This window comes from Ursus americanus, chromosome 30 (assembly GCF_024610735.1).
Source record: "Ursus americanus isolate L20-20 chromosome 30, mUrsAme1.1.p, whole genome shotgun sequence".
Taxonomy (NCBI): domain Eukaryota; kingdom Metazoa; phylum Chordata; class Mammalia; order Carnivora; family Ursidae; genus Ursus; species Ursus americanus.
In genome coordinates, this window is record NC_142156.1 from 17,920,398 (window position 1) to 17,942,340 (window position 21,943).

Sequence of the window (21,943 nt, forward strand, 5' to 3'; positions counted from 1 at the left end):
ATTTCATTGTTTCCAAAACAGCCTCCATGTTTTAAGTTTTTATCCACATACCTCTATTTACTAATTAATAATTGGGCAATTTTCCTATTTTTATTCATTAAAATCATAAGCATAACTTAGCAATGGCATAAGCCAGTGTCACCCCACTGAACTGCCTGAATTCTTTCCAAAAGCAAACATGTGGCTTTTTGTAAGCCCTACAGTGTTTTATCCAGTAAAAGTACGACTTCCTTTTGGCTTTTTGAAAGACTGAAAATAGCTTTTGTATCCCCATTATTACCTCCGAAAAATCCTTTTGGGAATCTCTGGCCTAATGACCTAATTTCCTTTTAACTCAATGGCTGTTGTTCTTAGAAGTATCGAAAGAGGCCACGCACTTAAGATAGTAATATTCAACGGTGACACTAGGGGGCAGACTGCTTAAGCAGAAGATTTTTGTTAACTTCTGTCCAGGAAAAGAGCTTCCTTCTTCGCAAGTTAACGTTTGAGAGTTGATCTCTTCAGTCTCTGCGGAGACAAAAACCTATGGACTCACTAGTGACCGAAGCGGCAGTGCAGGGCGGCCAGGTTCAGCGCGGCGTATCTCAGGCTCCGACCGTAGCCCTCCTCCCCGTTACTTTTGCTTTCCGCCCCAGTGAGAATCAGGCGATCGAAATAATGAAGGAGACTGTGTGTTGAACTGAAAACATCTTGGACCCGGAGGTTGTTTAAGTAGCTGAGATAGTGCTGAAACAAGAAACAATCCACGCATTTTAAATGTTCCTTCCTCCCGCGTGAGACTAATTCAGAGCGTCCCGCTGGCTGAAAACACCGGTGTACCCCCAACCCTCCTAGCAAGACGTCTTAGCGTAACCTTTCCTGCATAGGCAGGATAAAACAAGTTTAGGACACAGTGGTTTGTTTCCTCCTTAGGGAGTCCCCAAATGAAACATGGGAGCCCCATTAGGATTTGTATCAGAGTTTTATCCTAAATATACGTCCACTATGCCACTGGTTATATTAGAGCCCATGGGTGACGGGGTGGGGGACACTCACCTAGCTCAGGTATTAAGGAATACTGTGAACTCAAAAATGAAGATTTTAATTCCTGAATTCATATAAAAATTATAAAATTAATTTCTGTAAATGTCCAAGTCATAATACAGTGAGTCTTTAACTAGTTTACTAAGTTTATTATCTTGCAATTATTTTGACACTATTTTCGTTTTGTTTGATTCACTGAATTAAACTTCCCTCCAACAGGCGGATCCCATTTACTATGGAGCAAAACAGATCTATTTCTGCATGGGAATAAAAACGTCAAATCCAGATACCACTAAGAAAGTTAAAAAAAAAAAAGTTTTCAGGGTAAAAATCCAGTAATGAAAGGAATTATTTGAATTTGGAAAAAAAAAAAAAAACTAACAAAAGAAAAGGAAGGAAAAGAATTTTTAGCCCCAAAACTTGAAAAAAAAAATCAGTCTACTCCATCATCTGTCCATAATTCGGAGCCTCAGAGAGACGATGCATGAACAAGAACAGCAACAGACTGAAGAAAGCCCTAATGGCCTGGGTGTGAGAAGTTCGAGGGGAAGCTTTGCGACTTAGGCTTGTTGACTCGCCAACATTTCCTTCCAAGAAACAGGGCCAATGGGCCAGTCCTCATGTGCATGGCTCGTCAATATAAAGAGTAGCCTCGTCATCCAATTCAAAGACTCACCGCTTCAGCAAAATCAGGATTAAATTTCAACAAGTTGTTCAGTTCCTTCTGCAAAGATGCTGGAGTGAGGGCTTTCGTCTCATCGTTCTTTAACAAAGAAGCCTGAAATTTAAAAATGACAATTCAGTGGAAAGAAATGGCCAATAAACATATGGCAATAAACATATGGCAATATATACTAACCAGCATCCCCTATGTTCTTTTCCACAGCTACTCTCTTTTTTTTTTTTTTTTTAAGATTTTATTTATTTATTTGACAAAGAGAGACAGTCAACGAGAGAGGGAACACAAGCAAGGGGAGTGGGAGAGGAAGAAGCAGGCTCCAATCTTGACCACACAAAACACTGTTCCCTCTTCCTGAAACACAAAGCCTCCCAACTACCTCTGCCCAGTCACACGCTCCTCACAGGCCTTGCGAACTCCCGCTCCTCCTTCGGGCCCCAGTTTAGACTTCGGCCACTTGCTTGTATCACTTCCTAGACTAGGTAAGGTCCTGTAAGTCCCTACATGTGCCCATAAGCAGCCTGTACTAACCCTTCCTGCAGTACTTATCACACTACATGAAAAGTACCAGTGTGACCCACCCCGGACTGTGACCACCTTCAGGACTGGTGGTGAATACCTCCATCCAGCACTGCAAGGGGTCTCAGGGCACTCAGGCGCCCCAGTCCTGGTTATCTATCTCATTAGATGGTACCAGCAATGATGATATAAAATATGTAGAAAACTAGTTCTAAATTAACTATCAGTAATTAACTTTGTTACAGACACTTCAATTTTACCTAGACAAATTCTTATTGGTAAGTAATAATTTCTAATTCCATTTGAATTCATTATATCATTGTAGAAGATTCCAAAAACATGGAAAGACACACAGAGGAAACCAAAATCATCTGTAACCCCTCCACCCAGAAATAACACTACTAATGTCAGTGTCCTATTCCAGTCTTTTTTCGACGTGTGTGGGATATATATGTGATGCATACATTAACACCTATGCCATATTTTTAACAAAATTAGAACATGGTATATCAATTTACTTCCTGCTCTTTTCATTAGTAATATATTATAAAGTTTGTCTCATCTTCAGTCTTTGAAAATATGACTTTTAAAGCAAAAGTATTAACCCTGTGACCGTCATATTTATTGCAAATACTTTTTCCCTTTTTATCATTTGCCTTTTAGTTTTATTAGAATGTGTTCTGGCATGCAGACGTTTTTAATTTTTATGCTGAAAAATCAAATGATCTTCTCCTATGTGTTTTCTCATAGCTTTTATGTTTAGAAAGTCTTTCCCCACCTAGAGATCAGTTAAAAGTTAATATGTAGTTCCTCCTGGTCTAATTACAGCTTTACATATTCACATTTACCCTTTAATCCATCTGTAATGTACTGAAGTATGAGGCTGAGGTAAAGATCTAGCTATATGTTCTCTTCCATACTTAGCCAATTGTCTAGATGGGTTTTTCTAATCTGTTTGAAACTCATCTGCAGGGTCATCCTATCACTTTTCATCTAGACCTAAATATTACATCTTTCTGCAGAACGAAAATTAATAACAAAATTAAGGAAAATTAGAAAAGTAGAGCAAAAAATCAAAATCCTATACTTGAAAATAACATGGGAGAAAAATACCCAGCTTCTGTTACCAAGCAAATGAAAAAGTATGGCTCAAAAGCACTAGCAAGAAATGTCTGGGGTGAAATGTACTGATGTCTGCAACCTGAAATGCATCAAAAAATGAAAGATGAAATGGTGGCTGGATAAGGGATGTGTAGGTATATGATAAGAAAGCGAAATAGTTCATTGTGGCATCTAGGTGACAGGTATATGGGTATTCACTACACAATGCTTTTCAACTTTTCTTTCTGTTTGAAAATGTCCATAATAAAATGTTGGGGGAAGTCAAGTCTTCCAAATCAGGTTTTTGGGCTGTGTTAATCACACACTATTATAAAAGGAACAAGCATTGTACTTTAAGAAAAATAAAAACAGGGGCACCTGGGTGGCACAGCGGTTAAGCGTCTGCCTTCGGCTCAGGCCGTGATCCCGGCATTATGGGATCGAGCCCCACATCGGGCTCCTCCGCTATGAGCCTGCTTCTTCCTCTCCCACTTCCCCTGCTTGTGTACCCTCTCTCGCTGGCTGTCTCTCTCTCTGTCAAATAAATAAAATCTTTAAAATAAAATAAAATAAAATCAAATCAAATCAAATCAAATCAAATCATGGGGCACTTGGCTGGCTCAATCAGTAGAGCATACGACTCTTGATCTTGGGGTTTTAAGTTCGAGCCCCACACTGGGTATAAAGATTACTTAAAAATAAAATCTTAAAAAAAAAAATACAGGAAAAAAATCCCCCACAAAATCATAAAGAACACATAACCACCATGTATTGTTAGTGAAGAAAAGAGGACTGAGAATAAGGAATAATGCAGACTCACTAATAAACCTACTAACAAGACAGGCACATGTGATCACATGTAATGCCACAGGACTTGTTTTTACTTATTAAAGATTTTATTTACTTATTTATTTGAGAGAGAGAGGGAGCGAGAGAGAGAAGTGGGAGGAGGAAGGGGAGAGGGAGAGAGAGATTCTCCAGCAGACTTCCTACTGAGCGTGGAGCCAGACATGGGGCTTGATCCCATTACCCCAAGATCATGACCAAAGCCGAAATCAAGAGTCGTATGCTTGGGGCGCCTGGGTGGCACAGTGGTTAAGCGTTTGCCTTCGGCTCAGGGTGTGATCCTGGCGTTATGGGATCGAGCCCCACATCAGGCTCCTCCGCTATGAGCCTGCTTCTTCCTCTCCCACTCCCCTGCTTGTGTTCCCTCTCTCACTGGCTGTCTCTATCTCTGTTAAATAAATAAATAAAATCTTTAAAAAAAAAAAAAAAGAGTCGTATGCTTAACCAACTGAGCCACCCAGGCACCCCTCCACAGGATTTGTTTTTAAAAGTTTGTGATAGGGACGCCTGGGTGGCTCAGTTGGTTAAGCATCTGCCTTCGGCTCAGGTCATGATCCCGGGGTCCTGGGATCGAGACCCGTGTCAGGCTCCCTGCTCAGTGGGGAGCCTGCTTCTCCCGCTGCATGCTGCTCCCCCTGCTTGTGCTCACTCACTCTCTCACTCTAATAAAATCTTTTTAAAAAATAAAAATAAATAAAAGTTTGTGATAAGTAACAGAATTAACATACCTGTTGAGAAAGGAAAAATTCTGCTTGTTTTTGGGAGAGAGGTCCACTGCAAGATACCTCCTCTTCTCTGGAAAAAATAAAACAAAACTACTAAGGAATTACACCACAGGGATGGGTGAACTAGGTGATGGGGACCAAAGAGTGCACCTGTCATGAGGAGCACCGGGTGTCCTATGAAGTGCTGAATCACTGTACTGTACACCTGAAACTAATATGACACTGTATGGTAACTCACTGGAATTAAAATAAAAACTTAAAAAGTCAAACAAGCAAACAAAAAGAATTACACAACAGCAAGAATGGTAAGGCTAACAAAGTCAAACAACTTCATCAGAAGAGCCCAAAAACCTTTACAATTAATTCTCTCCTCTCAGGAATAGGAAAAACATCCATAAAAAGTGATGTTGAATGACCTGCCTAAGTTCACACAACATAATTATGGACAGTTATACTCCTAGGTTCCAGATGGTGTGATCTTCCCACCATGCACATCTCTCGTGGTACCCTGATTTAAAGCCCTTCAGTGGTACCTCCTCAAGTTCCAGAATAAAGTCCACTCTGCTCAGCAGGGCATGCGCAATGCTCTAGGAGTGGTTCTAGCCACTACCTCTCCTTTGCCTTTTCTTTCTCACCCACACCTCCGGCCTGACGACCTCCTCACAGATCTCCTATCGCGCCAAGATGCCCCTGTTGCTTCCCTGGCCTGCAGGGCCATTGTCCCACCCACTGTTGGCCTGCAGTACACCATCCATCATTCCCGACTCAAGCATCCTGTCCTCCAAGAATCTCTGCTGACGTCTCTCCCTGGAGGTGCCACTGTCTCCTAGAGACGCAGAGCACAGCACCTATGCACTGCCACACCTGCCTGCTCTTACTTGCAACTGGATGCCAATACCCAGCACTATGCCTAGGAACAAAACAGGTGCTCAGAGTTGGGGAAATGAATGAACGAAGAATTTCTAACTCCTTGCTACAGATACAAATGTGGTGTACTCAGAAGCAGGAAAAAGTGGCTTCTCCTATGAGATATTTGTCTAGAAATTTACATTATGCAGAATTAACAGACAAGGAATATAGGGATATAAACCTAGGCTTGAAAAATCTACACATGCACAACAGAAAAGTCTTATTTTGAGAGCAAAGTATGAGTAATACCATTTTGCCACAAGACTCTGAAGAAATGGACTTCTGTATAGGATGATGGGAAGTATAAAAATCAATATTTACTCATAAATAATGCTTTTATAAGCACTCTGCATCTAATATAGCAGTTCTCCAACTTTTATGTAAAAGATACATGAATGGATATTCTGAAAGAAAAGAAAATTCTTCTGAGGTTACAGAATTTGGGGAAGTTACACTATCTTGCTTGAAGATTCATGACACCCATGAGAGAAATCCAACAGAAAGAAACTTTATTTACTTTTGTTTAATGTACCATTTACCAAACTCATTGAGTAAAGAATCCTTTCCTTACATCTTTCAAGAAGCACTAGTGTTCCACAGAAAACACTTTGGGAGGTGCTGCTCTAATATTCTCTTGGCTTCATTTCTGATAAATATTACCTAATAATCCCTAAGGCAGTGTATCATATTCTGCAACCATAGGAGCTGCCAAGAACCAGCCCCAACCCAGGTCTAACAAAGATCAGTGACACAATAGTGACCTGGAGGGAAATGGAAAACAAATTCGCAGGCCAAGTTCTCAAATGGAAAACACTTAAGTATCTGGGCAGTAAGGAGCCCTTTTCTCTTAACACACCTCATAACCAAGGTAAACCCAAGGCTTGGAATAAACATGGCTGCACACAAAAAGCCTAGGGACAGGTAAGAATGAATGAATGAATGAATGAATGAACAAATGAATGAATGAATGAATTCATCTGAATGAAACTGGATACACACAAATCTGGTCCCATTTGGCTCTAAAGTCCACAACGGTCAGGACACCTGGCCAGCTCAGTCGGTAGAGCATAGAGAAAATCAGCACCATGCAAACTGATTCTATAAAGAAGGGAAGTACAATCCCCATAAATGAAGATCGAATTTGGTTCTGGCCTCCACAGTGGCAATCATGGCTGACATGAACCAGCTTGGGAAGAGCAAGTAAAAACACCATGGCCCAAACCATCCTTCACTGACTCCTGTTTCCTCGGGGCCTCACAAATACATGCAGAAGAAAGTAACTCATGAGAAGCCACAGAGGTATTCAATTTAGGAAAAGGGCTACCCATCTGAGAAAAGGGTTCAAGTATACCTTGCTTATAAATCCAATTATTAGCTGAGAGAGAATTTTAGACCTTACTAGTACTATACATCAAGGGCACTTAAGCTGGATCCATGGATGGGCTTTAAGTCCATGAACCTTATAAAACTGCACGCAAAAAAAAAAAAAGATGTGCATTTCTAATACGAACCTAGTACATGGCACTTGTGAGATTCTCAGGAGTCTGGAAATTCCTCTAAAGGTCTTAACTCTACCAGTCATTGAAATTTTAAAAATATGGTATTAATCAATCAACAAAGGTTTTATTTTTTGTTTTTGAATACTTGCAATGCACAAAACACCAGTCTAGGTCCTGGAGCACACAGAATATGTTAATAGGCTTACAGTCCTGGGGAAAGCTAAGACCAGCCCAGGTGAGAAGATGGCAGTAAGTGATACATGCCAAACGTGAATACGAACTCTGTACTGAGAAATGGGGGGAATCACTTGCAAGTTGGGAAGGAGCAGAGAAAATGATGAGGAAGGAAGAAGGCATTCCAGGAAAGGGAAACAAAAGACAAGAGCCTGGCCCGGGCCAGGACAAAGGATCCAAGCTGAGAAACTGAAAGTAAGGTCAGAAAGGTCAACTGTGGAAGGCCTCCAACACCAGGTGGAGAGACTGTAGAATCCTTGGAAGTTTTTTTGTTTTGTTTTGTTTTTTTAAAGATTTTATTCATTTATTTGACAGAGAGAGAGACAGCCAGCGAGAGAAGGAACACAGGCAGGGGCAGTGGGAGAGGAAGAAGCAGCTTCCCAGCAGAGGAGCCTGATGCGGGGCTCCATCCCAACGCTGGAATCACGCCCTAAGCCGAAGGCAGACGCTTAATGACTAAGCCACCAAGGCGCCCCCCTTGGAAGTTTCTGAGCAGGATATCGACAGAAGCAGGGGAGATGAGGGACTGGGACAGGAAGTTATTAAACATTCAAGGAGGAAGCAAGGGCCTCACCCTTCTGAGGTGTGTGACCAGAGGGCATGATGCAGCCTCTCTCCCCGAGCCTCACTGTCCTCCATCTGTGCCTCCAATATGCCGGCTTGTCCTGTCTTGGAAGCTGTGTGTGTGTGTGTGCTCTGGCAATCCTGGCTCCTTCATCACCTGGCTCCCTGTCCGAGGGGCCCCTCCCCAACTGAACCCCCAGTTACTTCCTCTCCACCCTCTACCCGAGGGTCCCATTTCCTCTCGGTCACACTGCCTCGCTCTGAAACTACATTACTTATCAGTTGCCTCTCTATCATCTGACCCTCCCCACATGACTCCACGAGGACAGGGCCCTCTCTTCTTGGCTAATAACACAGCACCTTAACACGGGGTCTGGTACACAGGAAGCACTCAGAATTTGGGAGATTTATATTAAATCACTGGCAAGCAAGGAATTACCAAAGAATTTCTACTTCTATTAGCTCCTTTTAGGAGCACAGAGAAGCTGTTAATTCCAGCAGCTTGCAGACTAGTAGCCTCCACGGCAGACGCTCCTGGGCTAATCCTATCAGTCTGCTCCTGACTGCAGGCACTTGGCAACTGCCAGCAAACGCAACACAGGCTCAATTTCAGTGTGCCCTCTCTTCGGCGATGGGATTTTTCTTAATGATAAACATTTGTTGACTGAATATTTATTTCCTCCCTTCTAAATTAACAGTGGGGGGAAAATCAATTTATTAATTAACAGTCAGGTTTCTCTTTTCAGACAGGAATAATTTCACTGTGGGATGGGAGATTTGCGAGCTATGCGGTATTCCTTTCCCCTAATTTTATTTTATTATTTATTTATTTTACATAGGCACCACACCCACCCAGCGTGGAGCCAAGCTGGGCTTGAACTCATGACCCTGAGATCAAGACCTGAGCTGAGATCAAGAGTCGGACATTTAACGGACTGAGCCACCCAGAGACCCCACTCCTTTCTAATTTTAATACAAATTTCTAGGGCAATAAAAATAACTTTCCTGAAGAAAAGAGAGTGGAAAACACTCCAATAACTGAAAAAAAGGAAGGAAGGAAGGAAGGAAGGAAGGAAGGAAGGAAGGAAAACAAAGAGAAAGGAAGAACAAAAGCTAAATTAAGAAGCTTTTCATAATGCAATAAAACATTAGAAAAGATCACAAAAAATGAAATTTTCCTCTTTAAAAGAACCAAGAAATGAATGTAAATATATTCTTTCTTTTTTTATTTTTATTTATTTATTTTTTTAAAGATTTATTTATTTATTTATTTGACAGAGATAGAGACAGCCAGCGAGAGAGGCAACACAGCAGGGGAGAGGGAGAGGAAGAAGCAGGCTCACAGCGGAGGAGCCTGATGTGGGACTCGATCCCGGAACGCCAGGATCACACCCTGAGCCGAAGGCAGATGCTTTAACGACTGCGCTACCCAGGCGCCCCCTATTCTTTCTTTTTTTAACGTAAATATAGTCTATAAAAGAAATCTTATTACAAGTAAAACCATTTCTTTGTTGACAAAAAATTGTGATATTTAATTAGAAAATATTTAAATAGTGTATCTCTTTAATTTTGGCGACAAAATTCAGTTACTATATGTACACTATCTTCTGGAACTATACACATACCTTTTTTTTTTGATACAGAAATGTCACGTACTGGAAAATTATGAAATTTACATTGGCGTACATTTTTTAACCACTGCAGAGCATTCTGCACATTGTACATTTTAAATGAAAAAACATTCCTGTTTTATCGTTGAAGATATAAAATTGTAATATATATGCAATTCGATTCTCAGTTCTTATGATTTCAAATTCTTCACGCCCACTTTTTAAAAAAAGTTTTTATACATTGTAATTCACTATAGACTTTTTTCCTTTTTTTTTTTTTTAGTATAGTGCGCACAATGTAACATTAGTTTCAGGTGTACAACATCGTGATTTGACATGAAATGATACACCTTCATAGTAAATACACTGGGTCACACGCATGAGTTCTTAGATAAAACAAAACGATGCAGCTAGACGTAATTACATCGGATTCACTTAGGAGACAGCCAAACCAAAATAAGTCTGAATTGTAACGTTTCACAAGAAGTGACACTCTGCTACTTGAAGTAGATAAAGTAGCCAGAATAAGGCTACGCTGCACCCCAGACAGATGCACTCCTGAGGCAGCTGAGCTAAAAGCAAAACTGGAGAACAAGAACAGCCAGTATTTGCTGGACGTTTACTACACACCAGGCACAGTTCCAAACACTTACATGGACCACTTATTTAATCCTCACAACACCCGTCTAAGGAGGGGACCTGATGCCCCCTTTTGCAGATGAGGACACTTAAGCACAGAGAGGGTGAGTAACTGGCCCAGAGTCACACAGGGAATAAGGGGGGGAGCTGGAACCCTAAGCCAGCAGTCTGTCACCAGAACCAGACTCAAGCCCACACAGTCCTGCCTCTCCACTAGAAGAGAGGCATTTGTCAGCAACTCCGAGGAAGCGAGGTTTTGGAAGTATTTAGTGGTACTATAATCTCTCGCGCCCCGTGCGTGCTAAATCAAACAAAGGCCGCTGTCAGGAACCAGCCATCCCCCACAGCAGTCAGCCAGCCTACTCAGTCAGGGCAGGCGAGGCTTACCTCACTCAGAGCTCTGAGCACGCTGCAGTGTAATGATCTGTGACGTCAGTCTTCCTCGCCACACTGTGGGCTCCTTGATATCAGGGGATACGGCATATACTATACATGTACACACACACGTGGGTGTTTTTCCCTCCCAACAGCAGTAGTTTACTTGGGAGGTGATCCCAGGTAACAGTTGGGGTGAGGGGAAGTGAGATAGCAAAGTGAAAGAAGTCAACAAAAAGTGCTTTACGGGACCACTCGCCAGAGTGGGTGACAGGCTGCGTATGGTGATTTTCCGCATTCACTCATCCAGCACGTGTTCACAGACACATTCTACGAAGCAGGCACCACACTAAGCACTGGTAAACATGCGATGAAGCAAGACAGAGAAGAGTCTTCGATCTGAAGGGGGGCCAAGGCAGAAGACACAGATCCAAAGGAGAAAGCAAATAAATGGAAATAGTTTCTCCGTGAGGAGAGCAATGAAGGAACTAAAGAAACCAGAAGTATTTGGGATGGAGATTACTTCAGATATGTGGTCAGGGAGGGCCTGTGTGACAACACTGGAGCTGAAATCAGAAGCCGAAGTCAGCGTGGAGTATTTACGAAGCCGAAAGCAAGCCCAAGCAGCTGAATTGCAGAGAGTGAAGGGGAGAGTAAGGAGCAAGAGGCAGGGAGGATGACCGGGCCAGATCACACAGGCACTGAGGCCATGATAAGCTCGGATTCTAGTCTAAATTCCAAAAGCAGTTGTGAAGGTCTGGGGCAGAACGGTGCCATGATGTGATTTACATTCACAGGGGTTCCCTTGGAAGCTGCATGAAAAACAGATTGCAGGGAGACAAGAGCGGAGGCAAGGAGGCCAGTGAGGAGGCTAGAGAAGTCTATTAGTGGAGTTGTAGTGCTGGGGCTGCTGGGGCTGCAGGGGCAGCAGTGGTTGAGGGAGACAAGTGAACTAAGCCCAAACTATCATGGAGGAACAACTGACTGGGCCGAGGACTGGTTGTCAGGGTGACAGAGAGGGAGGAACCAAGGACACTCCTAGGTTTCGAGCTTGAACAACTAGGTGAGCAGTGGCACCACGTCCCCCGTGCTTAAACTTTAATAGGCACTCCCTACATTTTCACTGAATTAATCAACTGTTAACTCACTCTGACATGAGGAACACTATCAGCCAGGGAGGGTCCCAGCAGGAAACAAATGGCACATTCAAATGGGGTGATTTGAGAAGAATTTAATAAAGGACCACTTATAAAACTTGGGGCAGGAGACAGAGAAGCCGTAAGGGACCATATGGTGCCTAGGACTGGGAACAGTGGGGCACCTTACACCCCAAGCCTGGGAAATCTTCCGAGTTCCCAGACCCCAGAAGAATGCAGAGAGGACCACCTGATAGAAGCTGTGACCCCACAGCCAGTCCACCATGACCCTGAAGGAAGGGAGCCAGTGGATCCACAGCCTGACCGCACTCTCCCTGGCCCACTACTGCCTCCCAATCAGAAGTCGGAAGGCAAGGAGCCCACTGATGCAGCCCATATGGATCAACTTCTTGGATCTGGAGGGGCAAAAAGATAGCGGGCAGCACACGAGCGCAGGATGAATGAGGATTTACTATGCCTGTAATTATACTATTTCACAGGAAAGGAATGCCTACCCGAAAAACCCCAATTACCTTATAGACACATCAAGTTCTTCTTTTTCCATTTTTCTTTCGCCCTCCTCTCTGTTGGTCAGTTCCATATCAGCATCCTCCACTGTCTTCTTCTCACCATTCTGGAAGTACTGCTGAAGGGCGGTGTACAGTTTAAACACTTGACTGAAAGAAAGCTTACTGTAGGCCAAGATCATATGGCGCAGAAATAAACCTACAAAAAATGACATACACAGGTGAAGGCATTAACTGAAATCCAGGCTACAAAAGGTGATTAATATTTCTTGCAATTCTTCCTTCAAAAGAATCAAAAAGAGACACTTTGAGTTGCTGTTCCCTCCACCTAGAATGTTCTGCCCCCATCTTTTACAAAACTGGTTTCCTCTTCTTATTTAAGGCTCAGGCCCCACCCCACCCCCTTACCCCCACATTCCATCACCTTTATCCATCCAATATGTTTTTTTTCGTGGCTGTTGGAACTATCCGAAATTATTTTTTATTTATTTATTTATTTATTTATTTATTTATTTATTTTTCACCATCTGGCTCCACCCTACCACTATGTGATCTCCATAAGAGGAAGGTCCCCATCTAACTTATAAGTCCAGAGTCTGGCACACAGGAGAGCCATATAATAGCTGATGTTGAATAATATAAAAACTGCCATGCAAAAAAGCCAAATGGATGGAGTATGGATATAAACCTAACAGAAAAGCCTCAAGAAATTTCACATATGCCCTCACCTTATAAACTACAGCAATGATATATTCTTACTTACCTCTTTTTATAAAAGTTTAGTTGGCGACCCTGACTTAGAGTCATACAATGCAGACAAGGAATCCAGAAAACTGAGAGAAAGAGCTCTGAAACCCTAAAAGCCCCAGGTCCAGGCTAATAGTTGGGACTATTACAGACAAAACAGAAGATGGTTTTCCACAAGACAGTTACTTAAACATAGGACAAAATGGCAAGGCAGCAAATACAAACTAAAACATGTCCGACACCCCACTGAGTTTGTTCAGATAGAGCAGTCATGATAGGTGGCATTTAGAAAGCTGATCACTTCAATGAAAAACATTCTCTGCTCTCCTTAGAAGAGCATCATACCTACTACACTCGTTTTGTGAACCTCTGGTTCAGTTCCAGAAAAAGAATCTGAAAGGTCATCAAAAAACTGTTCCATATCCTTCAATTCGCCTTCAGCCATCAGTTTGATTCTGAATGAGAAAATTGAGGTGCGTATTTTAGGAAGTCCCTCTGAACATCTTCTCATGTTTCACATTCCACAATTATCTCCAATAAATCTACTTTAAAAGCAATTCAGAGATTCATATAAAATGGTGGCACATAAAACAAACTTGACAATTCAAAATGTCACTCTCATTATTCTAAAAAGCATCGCTGCTCATGCTTTCTTCATCATAAAATGTGTCAAAGTAACACATCAGCCAGCAAAAATGGAATTCTCTGCAATGACTAAAAAGAACAGGTAGATCCATACAGAAGAATATGTTTTGAAACAGTACGTTTAATGTTGACCACTTTTCAAAAAAAGAAGTACTTAGGAAAATCGAGAGTAACAAAGATATATTTTTAGAGAATTCATTACCATGTGCATTTTTCTAATTTTCATCTACATAAACATATTTTCCCATATACAGAAGGAAAGGAAGCTTACCTGATCTGTACTGAATTTGCCAGCTGGGGACAAGATTCTTCAATTAACTTGTATAGTTTAGACAGTGTAATATCTGGGCCCTGGATAAAGACGACAGGGAGATTACGGATAAATTTTAAGGAGCTGGAGAATGATAAACAGTAAACATGAATTCATTTATCAACTCCTCTGCTTTAACAATTATTTCAAATGTGAAATTCTCCAATCATGAAGAGAAAACCACCAATCTAAAACACTAAAGGAATGTTTCACATTTGCAAAGCACTCTTAGTTAGTTGGAGGAAAGGTTTAAAACGGAAACAAAGCAGACTCTCTGTAGTCCAAGGACCTGCCCTTCCTTCCTTTTTATTTTGTAATCATGGCAAAGCTAGTTTCCTTCAACAGTAAAATGCAGATAATCATAACCACCTCCCTTGTTTGTGACAAAGAAACGGTAAGAAAAGGCAAAGTGCTTTGTAAACTGGAAAAACATTATTCAAACACAGGTGTCCTATTTTTCACAAATATAATCTCATTTGATCCTTCCCAAAACCTTGTAAAGTAGGCAGACATACTCTGTGCCCAAGTCCATAAAAGGTACCAGCAGAGACAAAGAGTACACAACCTTGGCTGTCAAGAAGATTATGATCTCACTGAGGTTTAAATCTAAACACTGAATCTTTTTTGGAGAGTTAGTTGACACTATATATGCCAATTCTAGATGTGGAAAGCAATTCCACTTCTGGGGAAGGTATGTTCAGCCAGCATTGTTTGACATGTAGAAAAACTAAAAAGAACCTGTAAGTTCATCAATAGTTAATCTATAACTTGTAATAAGTTATAAATTTATTTTAATATTAAAATTAGGAGTTCTGTTTCTTCCTTTATTGGGGAATACAATGCTGTTAAAAAGAATGAGGTGGGGGCGCCTGGGTGGCAGAGCGGTTGAGCATCTGCCTTCGGCTCAGGGCGTGATCCCAGCAATCTGGGATGGAGCCCCACATCGGGCTCTTCCACTATGAGCCTGCTTCTTCCTCTCCCACTCCCCCCGCTTGTGTTCCCTCTTTCGCTGGCTGTCTCTATCTCTGTCGAATAAATAAATAAAATCTTAAAAAAAAAAAAAAAAAAAGAATGAGGTGGCTCTATTCAAATGTGGTGACATGGAAAGATCTCCAAGACTGGTTAAGTGAAAGGAGCAAGCTGTAGAACAGAATTTTACTTATGTAAATTTTTTTTAAAATTCAAGCAAAATTAAAAGGATACATACATATCCTTACAATCATATGCATCTACCTATTTATATACACATGGATTTTGCAAAAGGTCTAGAAAGATCTATTCTGACCTGTGACTCCATAAATAGTTGAAAGAATGAACATTAACAGTGATAATATCTGAGAGGGAAAAGGATTGGATGACAGAATCATAACCTTTCACTCCATTAATTTTAGTATCAGCTGAAGTTTTTACAATAAATTTTTGCCTATAAGTAATTAAAAATTAATTAATATTTTAAAATTAACTAATGTTTAAAACCAAATGTCAAACAAAGGCATTGGGGAGTCTGGTTGGAACGTTACTAGATCACATAGTATTTTACCAAAGAACCACAAAGGATAATTTAAGACAGAAAAAAACAGCATAAGCAAAGGCAGAAAGATGTGAGTTAAAACACAAGTACTGGGGCGCCTGGGTGGCACAGCGGTTAAGCGTCTGCCTTTGGCTCAGGGCGTGATCCCGGTGTTATGGGATCGAGCCCCACATCAGGCTCCTCCGCTGTGAGCCTGCTTCTTCCTCTCCCACTCCCCCTGCTTGTGTTCCTCTCTGGCTGGCTGTCTCTATCTCTGTCAAATAAATAAATAAAATCTTAAAAAAAAAAAAAAACCACAAGTACTGTTTTGTTTCTTTTCTCTATTACTAAATCTTTCAGTATTATGACTTTTATTTCAATAATGGGGAAAACACATGCAATAATAGTAATGTGGCCAGGACTGGGAGCTACAAGTGATGGAGCTCCATTCCTTGTATTCAACCAACGGGGTAAGCCACTTAACCTCTGTGTCCTCAGTACCCCTTCTCTCCCTCAACTAACACTGGTGATATATTTTTAAAAAGCCCTTTAGGGGCGCCTGGGCGGCTCAATCAGTTAAGTGGCGGACTGTTGACCTCAGCTCGGGTCATGATCTCAGGGTCCTGAGATGGAGCCCTGCATTGGGCTCTCTGCTCAGCAGGGAGTCTGCTTGAGTCTTTCCCTCTCCCTCTGCACCTCCACCTGCATGAGTGCACATGTTCTCTCTCTATCAAATAAATAAATATTTTTTAAAAAGCCCTTTATCAAGTATATTGATAATATGGGGCCCCAGGACCCCAGATCGTTGTTTCTGCCACCACTGCTCAAAGACAACTGTTCATCCTTCAAGTTCCAGCTAACACTCCACATCCTGAGTCCTCCCCTTGCACCTAAGTACACCCATCTGCCACAAGAGGGTATATCCCATTTCTCTTATTCCACACTTTTATTTAGGCGCTCTACTAAGCTTTGCGGATACAAGAGTGAACAAAAGCAGGACAAAACACAGCCCTTATAGTAGTCTAGTAGGGGAGAGTCATTAATCATAAAATCACACAAATAAATGAGAAAAACCACAACTGATATAAAAGAAGGTACATACCCTATAAGAATACATTAAAATTGCTAACGCTGAGCATTTTACTATATGCCACAAACTGTGAAGTAGTGTCCACGGATCTTCTCATTTATTGCAACCCTCCCAAAACATAGTTTCTTTTATTGTCCCCATTTTACAGAGAGAAACCAGAGACCCAAGTAGGTTATGGAACTTGCCCCAGTCGCACCGCTAGTAAGCGGTGAAGCTCTAACCTGAGTCTGGAAAATGAAAGAAAACATGTAAAGTGCTTAACAGTTAAGTTTCAAGGTCCGCTGTTATTTGTAGGTCATTATTACTATTTACTGCGGTCCTCCGGGAGCCTGTACGATTCACCTGTCTCCAACGCTCAAGACTACGTGTAGCCCCTTTCTACAGAAGACGGAGGATCTGAGAAAAGAGTTCTTCCCCCTGTCACTCAGCTAAGAAATGCTGGAGCCAAACATGAACCTGCAAAAAAATGCATGTAAAGCGACTGGACGATGGATAGTTAAGTACTCATTATTAGCGGGTGGTATTAACTCTCTCTCTCTCGCTCGCTCTCTTTTTTTTTTTTTTTTTTTTTTTTGAGGTCCTCCAGGGCTTAAAGAGCATTGGATGAACACACTCGTGCCCCCAGGCCCAGGGAGGTGTCCGGGGCAGTAAAGGTTTGCTGAATGAGCGGGAGCCGGTGGGGGCCGCTCACCTGCAACAGCGGCAGGAGCAGCTGGTTAAGCCTCCGCCGCTCCATGAGGCTGACAGCGCCCTCGCCCGTGCGGCCCATCTCGTTCAGCAGCACCAACACCGCGATCTTATACGGCGTCACCCAGTCCTTGATGCCGAACACGTTGGCGTGCACCACCCCATTGGTCATCATGGGGTTGAAGTAGAGGCTCTCGTGGACGCTGGCCATGGCGCCCCGGGACTAAGTCCAGGAGCCCGGCCGCCCTCCCGCCAGACCCGGGTTCCTGCTCGAAGCAGTCCACAACCCTCCCTACGCCTCTGCCGGCCCGCGCTGTAGCCCAGGAAACGCGTATCCTCGCCCGCGGCAAGCCGTCTGCCAATCAGAGAAGCCAAACCAGAGCACATGGGAGGGACACAGCCAATCAGAATATCCAGGGGTCCTGTGCAGGGTGGGGCAAAGACGGTGCACTTCAAGACTGAGTCCCAACAGAAACTCGAGCGGGAGAAGTAGGTTCCCGGACTGACTTGGGGTGGGACCGTGAAAGGGACGTGGTGCTTGGGGACCGGGGCTGAAAGTCCCGGGTTGGGGTGGTTGGCGGAGCTGCCCATTTGTTCAATTCGAAAACAGTGAAAATTGAATTTTGAAACGATTCTGTTTAAAAGCAACGAAATTAAATTTGTACCTTTAAAATTCGTATTTGTTTTATTATGTTAATTTCTAAACTCAGAGTTTGAGAGTTTCATTTAGCTCTTTAAGACGTGATGAAACTTTTTTTCTCAGTATTTCACAAATGCTATTTGAGGACAGGATGCAAGTGACCTTGCATCCTTCCTTGAGAGAGAAGGTGATACGACTTTGTTTCCTACCTAATAAACTACAAGATCCCTAGTCTGCCATTCGCAGCCCCGCAAAATCAATCCCTAGACAATATTTTCAAACCGATTTTTTACAATCCCCCTTCCATTCATGACGCTTCTCTATGCCTGAATTACTATTAATAATGACTTGTGTTCCGTGGTTGTCTCAATGACCCTTGAAAGAAAAACTATGTACTATCCAACTTTGGCTACACACACACTATGCCTAATGCCTTGTTCTTGTGTCTCAATCGCTATTTGTTAAATAGAATAATGAATGAATATGTGTTCTTAGTTCACAAAAACAGAAAAGGAGGCAGATATATATAGACTAAATTACTGTGCCCGAAAAGAAGTTATTGGTAGCTTGGAATAGAAAACCTTAATTCCATATCTTGAGAGCTCTGTACACTTCAGACATACAATCACATATATTTTGGACGTACAATGCTGTACATTTTACCACATACAATATCTATGTAACTATCTCTTATTTGTAAAAGGGGAAACTGACTTTTTGCAGGAAATTTAATACATAAATAATTTCTTCTTTTTTTAAGATTTTATTTATTTATTTACTTGAGAGAGAGAGCACGAGGAGGGGCAGAGGGAGAGGTGAGAAACAGACTCCCGCCGAGCAGGGAGCCCCACTTGTGGCCGGATCCCCGGACCCCAAGATCATGACCTGAGCTGAAGGCAGATGTTTAATAAACTGAGCCACCCAGGTGCTGCTACATAAATAATTTCTTTCTTGGCCTCAGTTTATTTTTTAATGAAAAAACATATTTACAATTTCAAAGCTCCCTCAGAATCTCTTTCGCATAGTGGGTATGGCATAGAATAAAGGTTGGCAAAGGATATTTGTTGAATAAACTTTTATTCAACCTTAAAATCCTGAATAGAAACACGTTACTGAATGTAAAGAGGAAAGTGTTATAAAATCCTAAAAAACAATTTTACTCTAAATTGATAAGAATTTCAAGTCATTTATTTATTTATTTATTTACTCAATAAATATATGCCGAGCTTCTATTATATTCAAGGCCCTGTTCAAAGTGCTGGAGAGAAAAAGTGGTGAACCTCTAGACAGCTACAAACTGGTAACCCTTGAACCAAATGTGGCCCATTAGATATGTTTTATTTGCCTTGTATAATGTTTGCCAACACTTAGAAATTAAGAAATTTCAGCCCCCTGGAAAAATCTACATTTCCAGCTTCAATTGAAAAATGAGAATATTTGGCAATGTGGTTTTTTCCTGCAGAGTAATATTTGACTGGATATAAGCAGCAAGAGCTACCTTTATTCAGGGCCTGACATCCCCAAATCACTACAGTCCTGGCCATTCATTATTGTCTCTTAAAAGGCAGTTTGTGTCACCCATTTACCCTACTTTACCCACTGATGCAGCTTCACCTGACGGCATTTGGGTTAGAAACTCCTGTTTCCATCTGTATATATTTGATTTTAAGAATATGATTAGGGACACCTGAGTGGCTCAGTTGGTTAGACGTCCGCCTTCGACTCAGGTCATGATCCCAGGGTCCTGGGATGGAGTCCCGCATGGGGTTCTTTGCTCGGCGGGGAGCCTGCTTCTCCCTCTGCCTTCTGCTCTCCCTGCTTGTGCTCTCTCTCTCTCTGACAAATAAATAAATAAAATCTTTAAAAAAAAAAGAATATGGTTAAATGTTATCAAAATTCTGAAAACACTTTTTTCTTTTTTAAGATTTTATTTATTTATTTGACAGAGAGAGAGAACAAGCAGGGGGAGTGGCAGGCAGAACGAGAAGTAGGCTCCCAGCAGAGCAAGGAGCCTGATGTGGAACTCAATCCCAGGACCCTGAGATCATGACCTAAGCTGACGGCAGATGCTTAACTGACTAAACCACCCAGCCACCACCGAAAACACTTTAACTCTTAGAGATATACTGTACCATCATCTCCTCCGAGGCTGTGTAACCATTTTCATAGTACTTTGTTCAAGCCTCATTTATTATACATATGGTTGTTGTTGTGGGTTTTTGTTTTTTTTCCCCCAATGGTTTGCATAAGTAGCTCCCTCTGATGGACTGTGTGAGTGTCTCAAAGGCAGGCACCAGGTTTTGTTTTTTTCAATCTCTGCAGTCTCGAGTTCTGACATAGGCACCCGGCATCTGGTATGTGCTCGTTTTTGCCAAGATCCCTTTGAGTCAGCTGTGCTTCAAATCCTTAAAATTCACTCCACAAATATTTCTGAGTACCTATTATGTGCCAGACATTGTGCTAAGTCCTGGGGATACAGGAGTGAATATACAAAATAGTTATTTGACCTCATAGAGATAAAAAAATAGCATCACGAGTAGGTCACAAGTCAAAAATCCCTGATGAGTCAGTCTCTGTCCCCAGGAGACTAGGAAGGTCGTGCTGTGATAGATGTGTGGTTGACCTCCCTTACTTTATGAAAACTGAATGCTGATTTTCTTCCCCTTTCACATTTCAAAGCAGCCCTCCAAGTCAATAAAAGAAGCAAGGATTTATAACTTGTAGTAGAGTTTGGTTTATTTATTTTGTCTGTTGAGCATTCTCTACTATCATCCCCCAAAATGTGTTGTCTTTGATTTGAACAAAGTTACAGAACATCCCCTCTGAATATGGGGAGGGGCATATGGCCCTAGCAGAGCCAATCAGATCCTTCCCCGGGTTTCCTGTATAGACTATGGAGAAAAAAGATCCCTCTTTCTCTTGGGGTTGCCAGGTAGGGCTGTTGATGCCATATTCTCTCTCTCTCTCTCTCTCTCTCACACACACACACACACACACACACACACACACACACACAAGCCTACGTGTAGGAAGAGAAAACAGGGTGGCTCAGATGGTTAAGTGTCTGCCTTTGGCTCAGGTCATGATCTCCAGGTCCTGGGATCGAGCCCCATGTTGGAATTCTGGTTCAGAGGGGAGTCTGCTTCTCCCTCTGCCTCTCCCCGCTGCTCATTCTCTCTCCCCCCGCAAATGAATGAATAAAATCTTAAAAAAAAAAAAAAAAAGGAAGAGAGATCAAGGCCAATTTGTAAAGAGAAACAGAACCAAGCAGAATTGAGGTAGGTGGGAGAGGAGAAAAAAATAGCTATGGTCCGTTCACTTCTGTTTCTACCTTGAGATCCTAGCTCTTCAGCTCATTCTTCAACAATATCAGCTTTCCTAGTAGATAATCACCCAGCCACAAAAATTAGCAAATGTTTGTCAGTTTGGTTTGGGACTTCTGCTTTGTTTATTTTTTGCTTTAGCTTGACTGAGGAAGGTTTTTGGCTCTCGAAACCAAAATCATCTTTATTAATACATAGTTGAAAATACTAAAAGCCAGGGCGCCTGGGTGGCACAGCGGTTTAGCGTCTGCCTTCGGCTCAGGGCGTGATCCCAGAGTTATGGGATCGAGCCCCACATCAGGCTCCTCCGCTATGAGCCTGCTTCTTCCTCTCCCACTCCCCCTGCTGTGTTCCCTCTCTCGCTGGCTGTCTCTATCTCTGTCAATAAATAAATAAAAATCTTTAAAAAAAAAAAAAAGAAAATACTAAAAGCCATTTATCCTACCAGACCTGTTTAGTCTTCAGAAAAACCTTCAGGCTCCTTGATTTGTCCCTACATAAGCTTTTATCTCATCTTGTGTGGTATTTAGTGACTGTCTCGCTTACTTCCCCAGCCACCAAATACTCTCTGGCCCATCAGAGAAAACGTGATTCAAATGTGGTCA

General features: G+C 42.0%; 1 protein-coding gene across 3 annotated transcripts in view; it reads right to left on the minus strand.

Moving 5' to 3' along the window:
- Positions 1-17,701, minus strand: part of ANAPC5 (anaphase promoting complex subunit 5) — a 40,102-nt gene extending 22,401 nt beyond the window's left edge. The window contains exons 1-7 of one of the 3 annotated variants that reach the window (XM_045777289.2): positions 17,380-17,701; positions 14,050-14,129; positions 13,479-13,588; positions 12,393-12,585; positions 4,897-4,963; positions 1,700-1,801; positions 536-726 (exon numbers count right to left, since the gene is read on the minus strand). In XM_045777289.2, the coding sequence (XP_045633245.1) occupies positions 536-726; positions 1,700-1,801; positions 4,897-4,963; positions 12,393-12,585; positions 13,479-13,588; positions 14,050-14,129; positions 17,380-17,586 (950 nt within the window). In that variant the 5' untranslated portion in view covers positions 17,587-17,701. Of the gene's footprint in view, positions 1-535; positions 727-1,699; positions 1,802-4,896; positions 4,964-12,392; positions 12,586-13,478; positions 13,676-14,049; positions 14,133-17,379 lie in introns of those variants that run through there. The other 2 variants (XM_045777303.2, XM_087857383.1) reach the window with 2 other exon arrangements.
- Between the last annotated feature and the right edge of the window lie 4,242 nt (positions 17,702-21,943).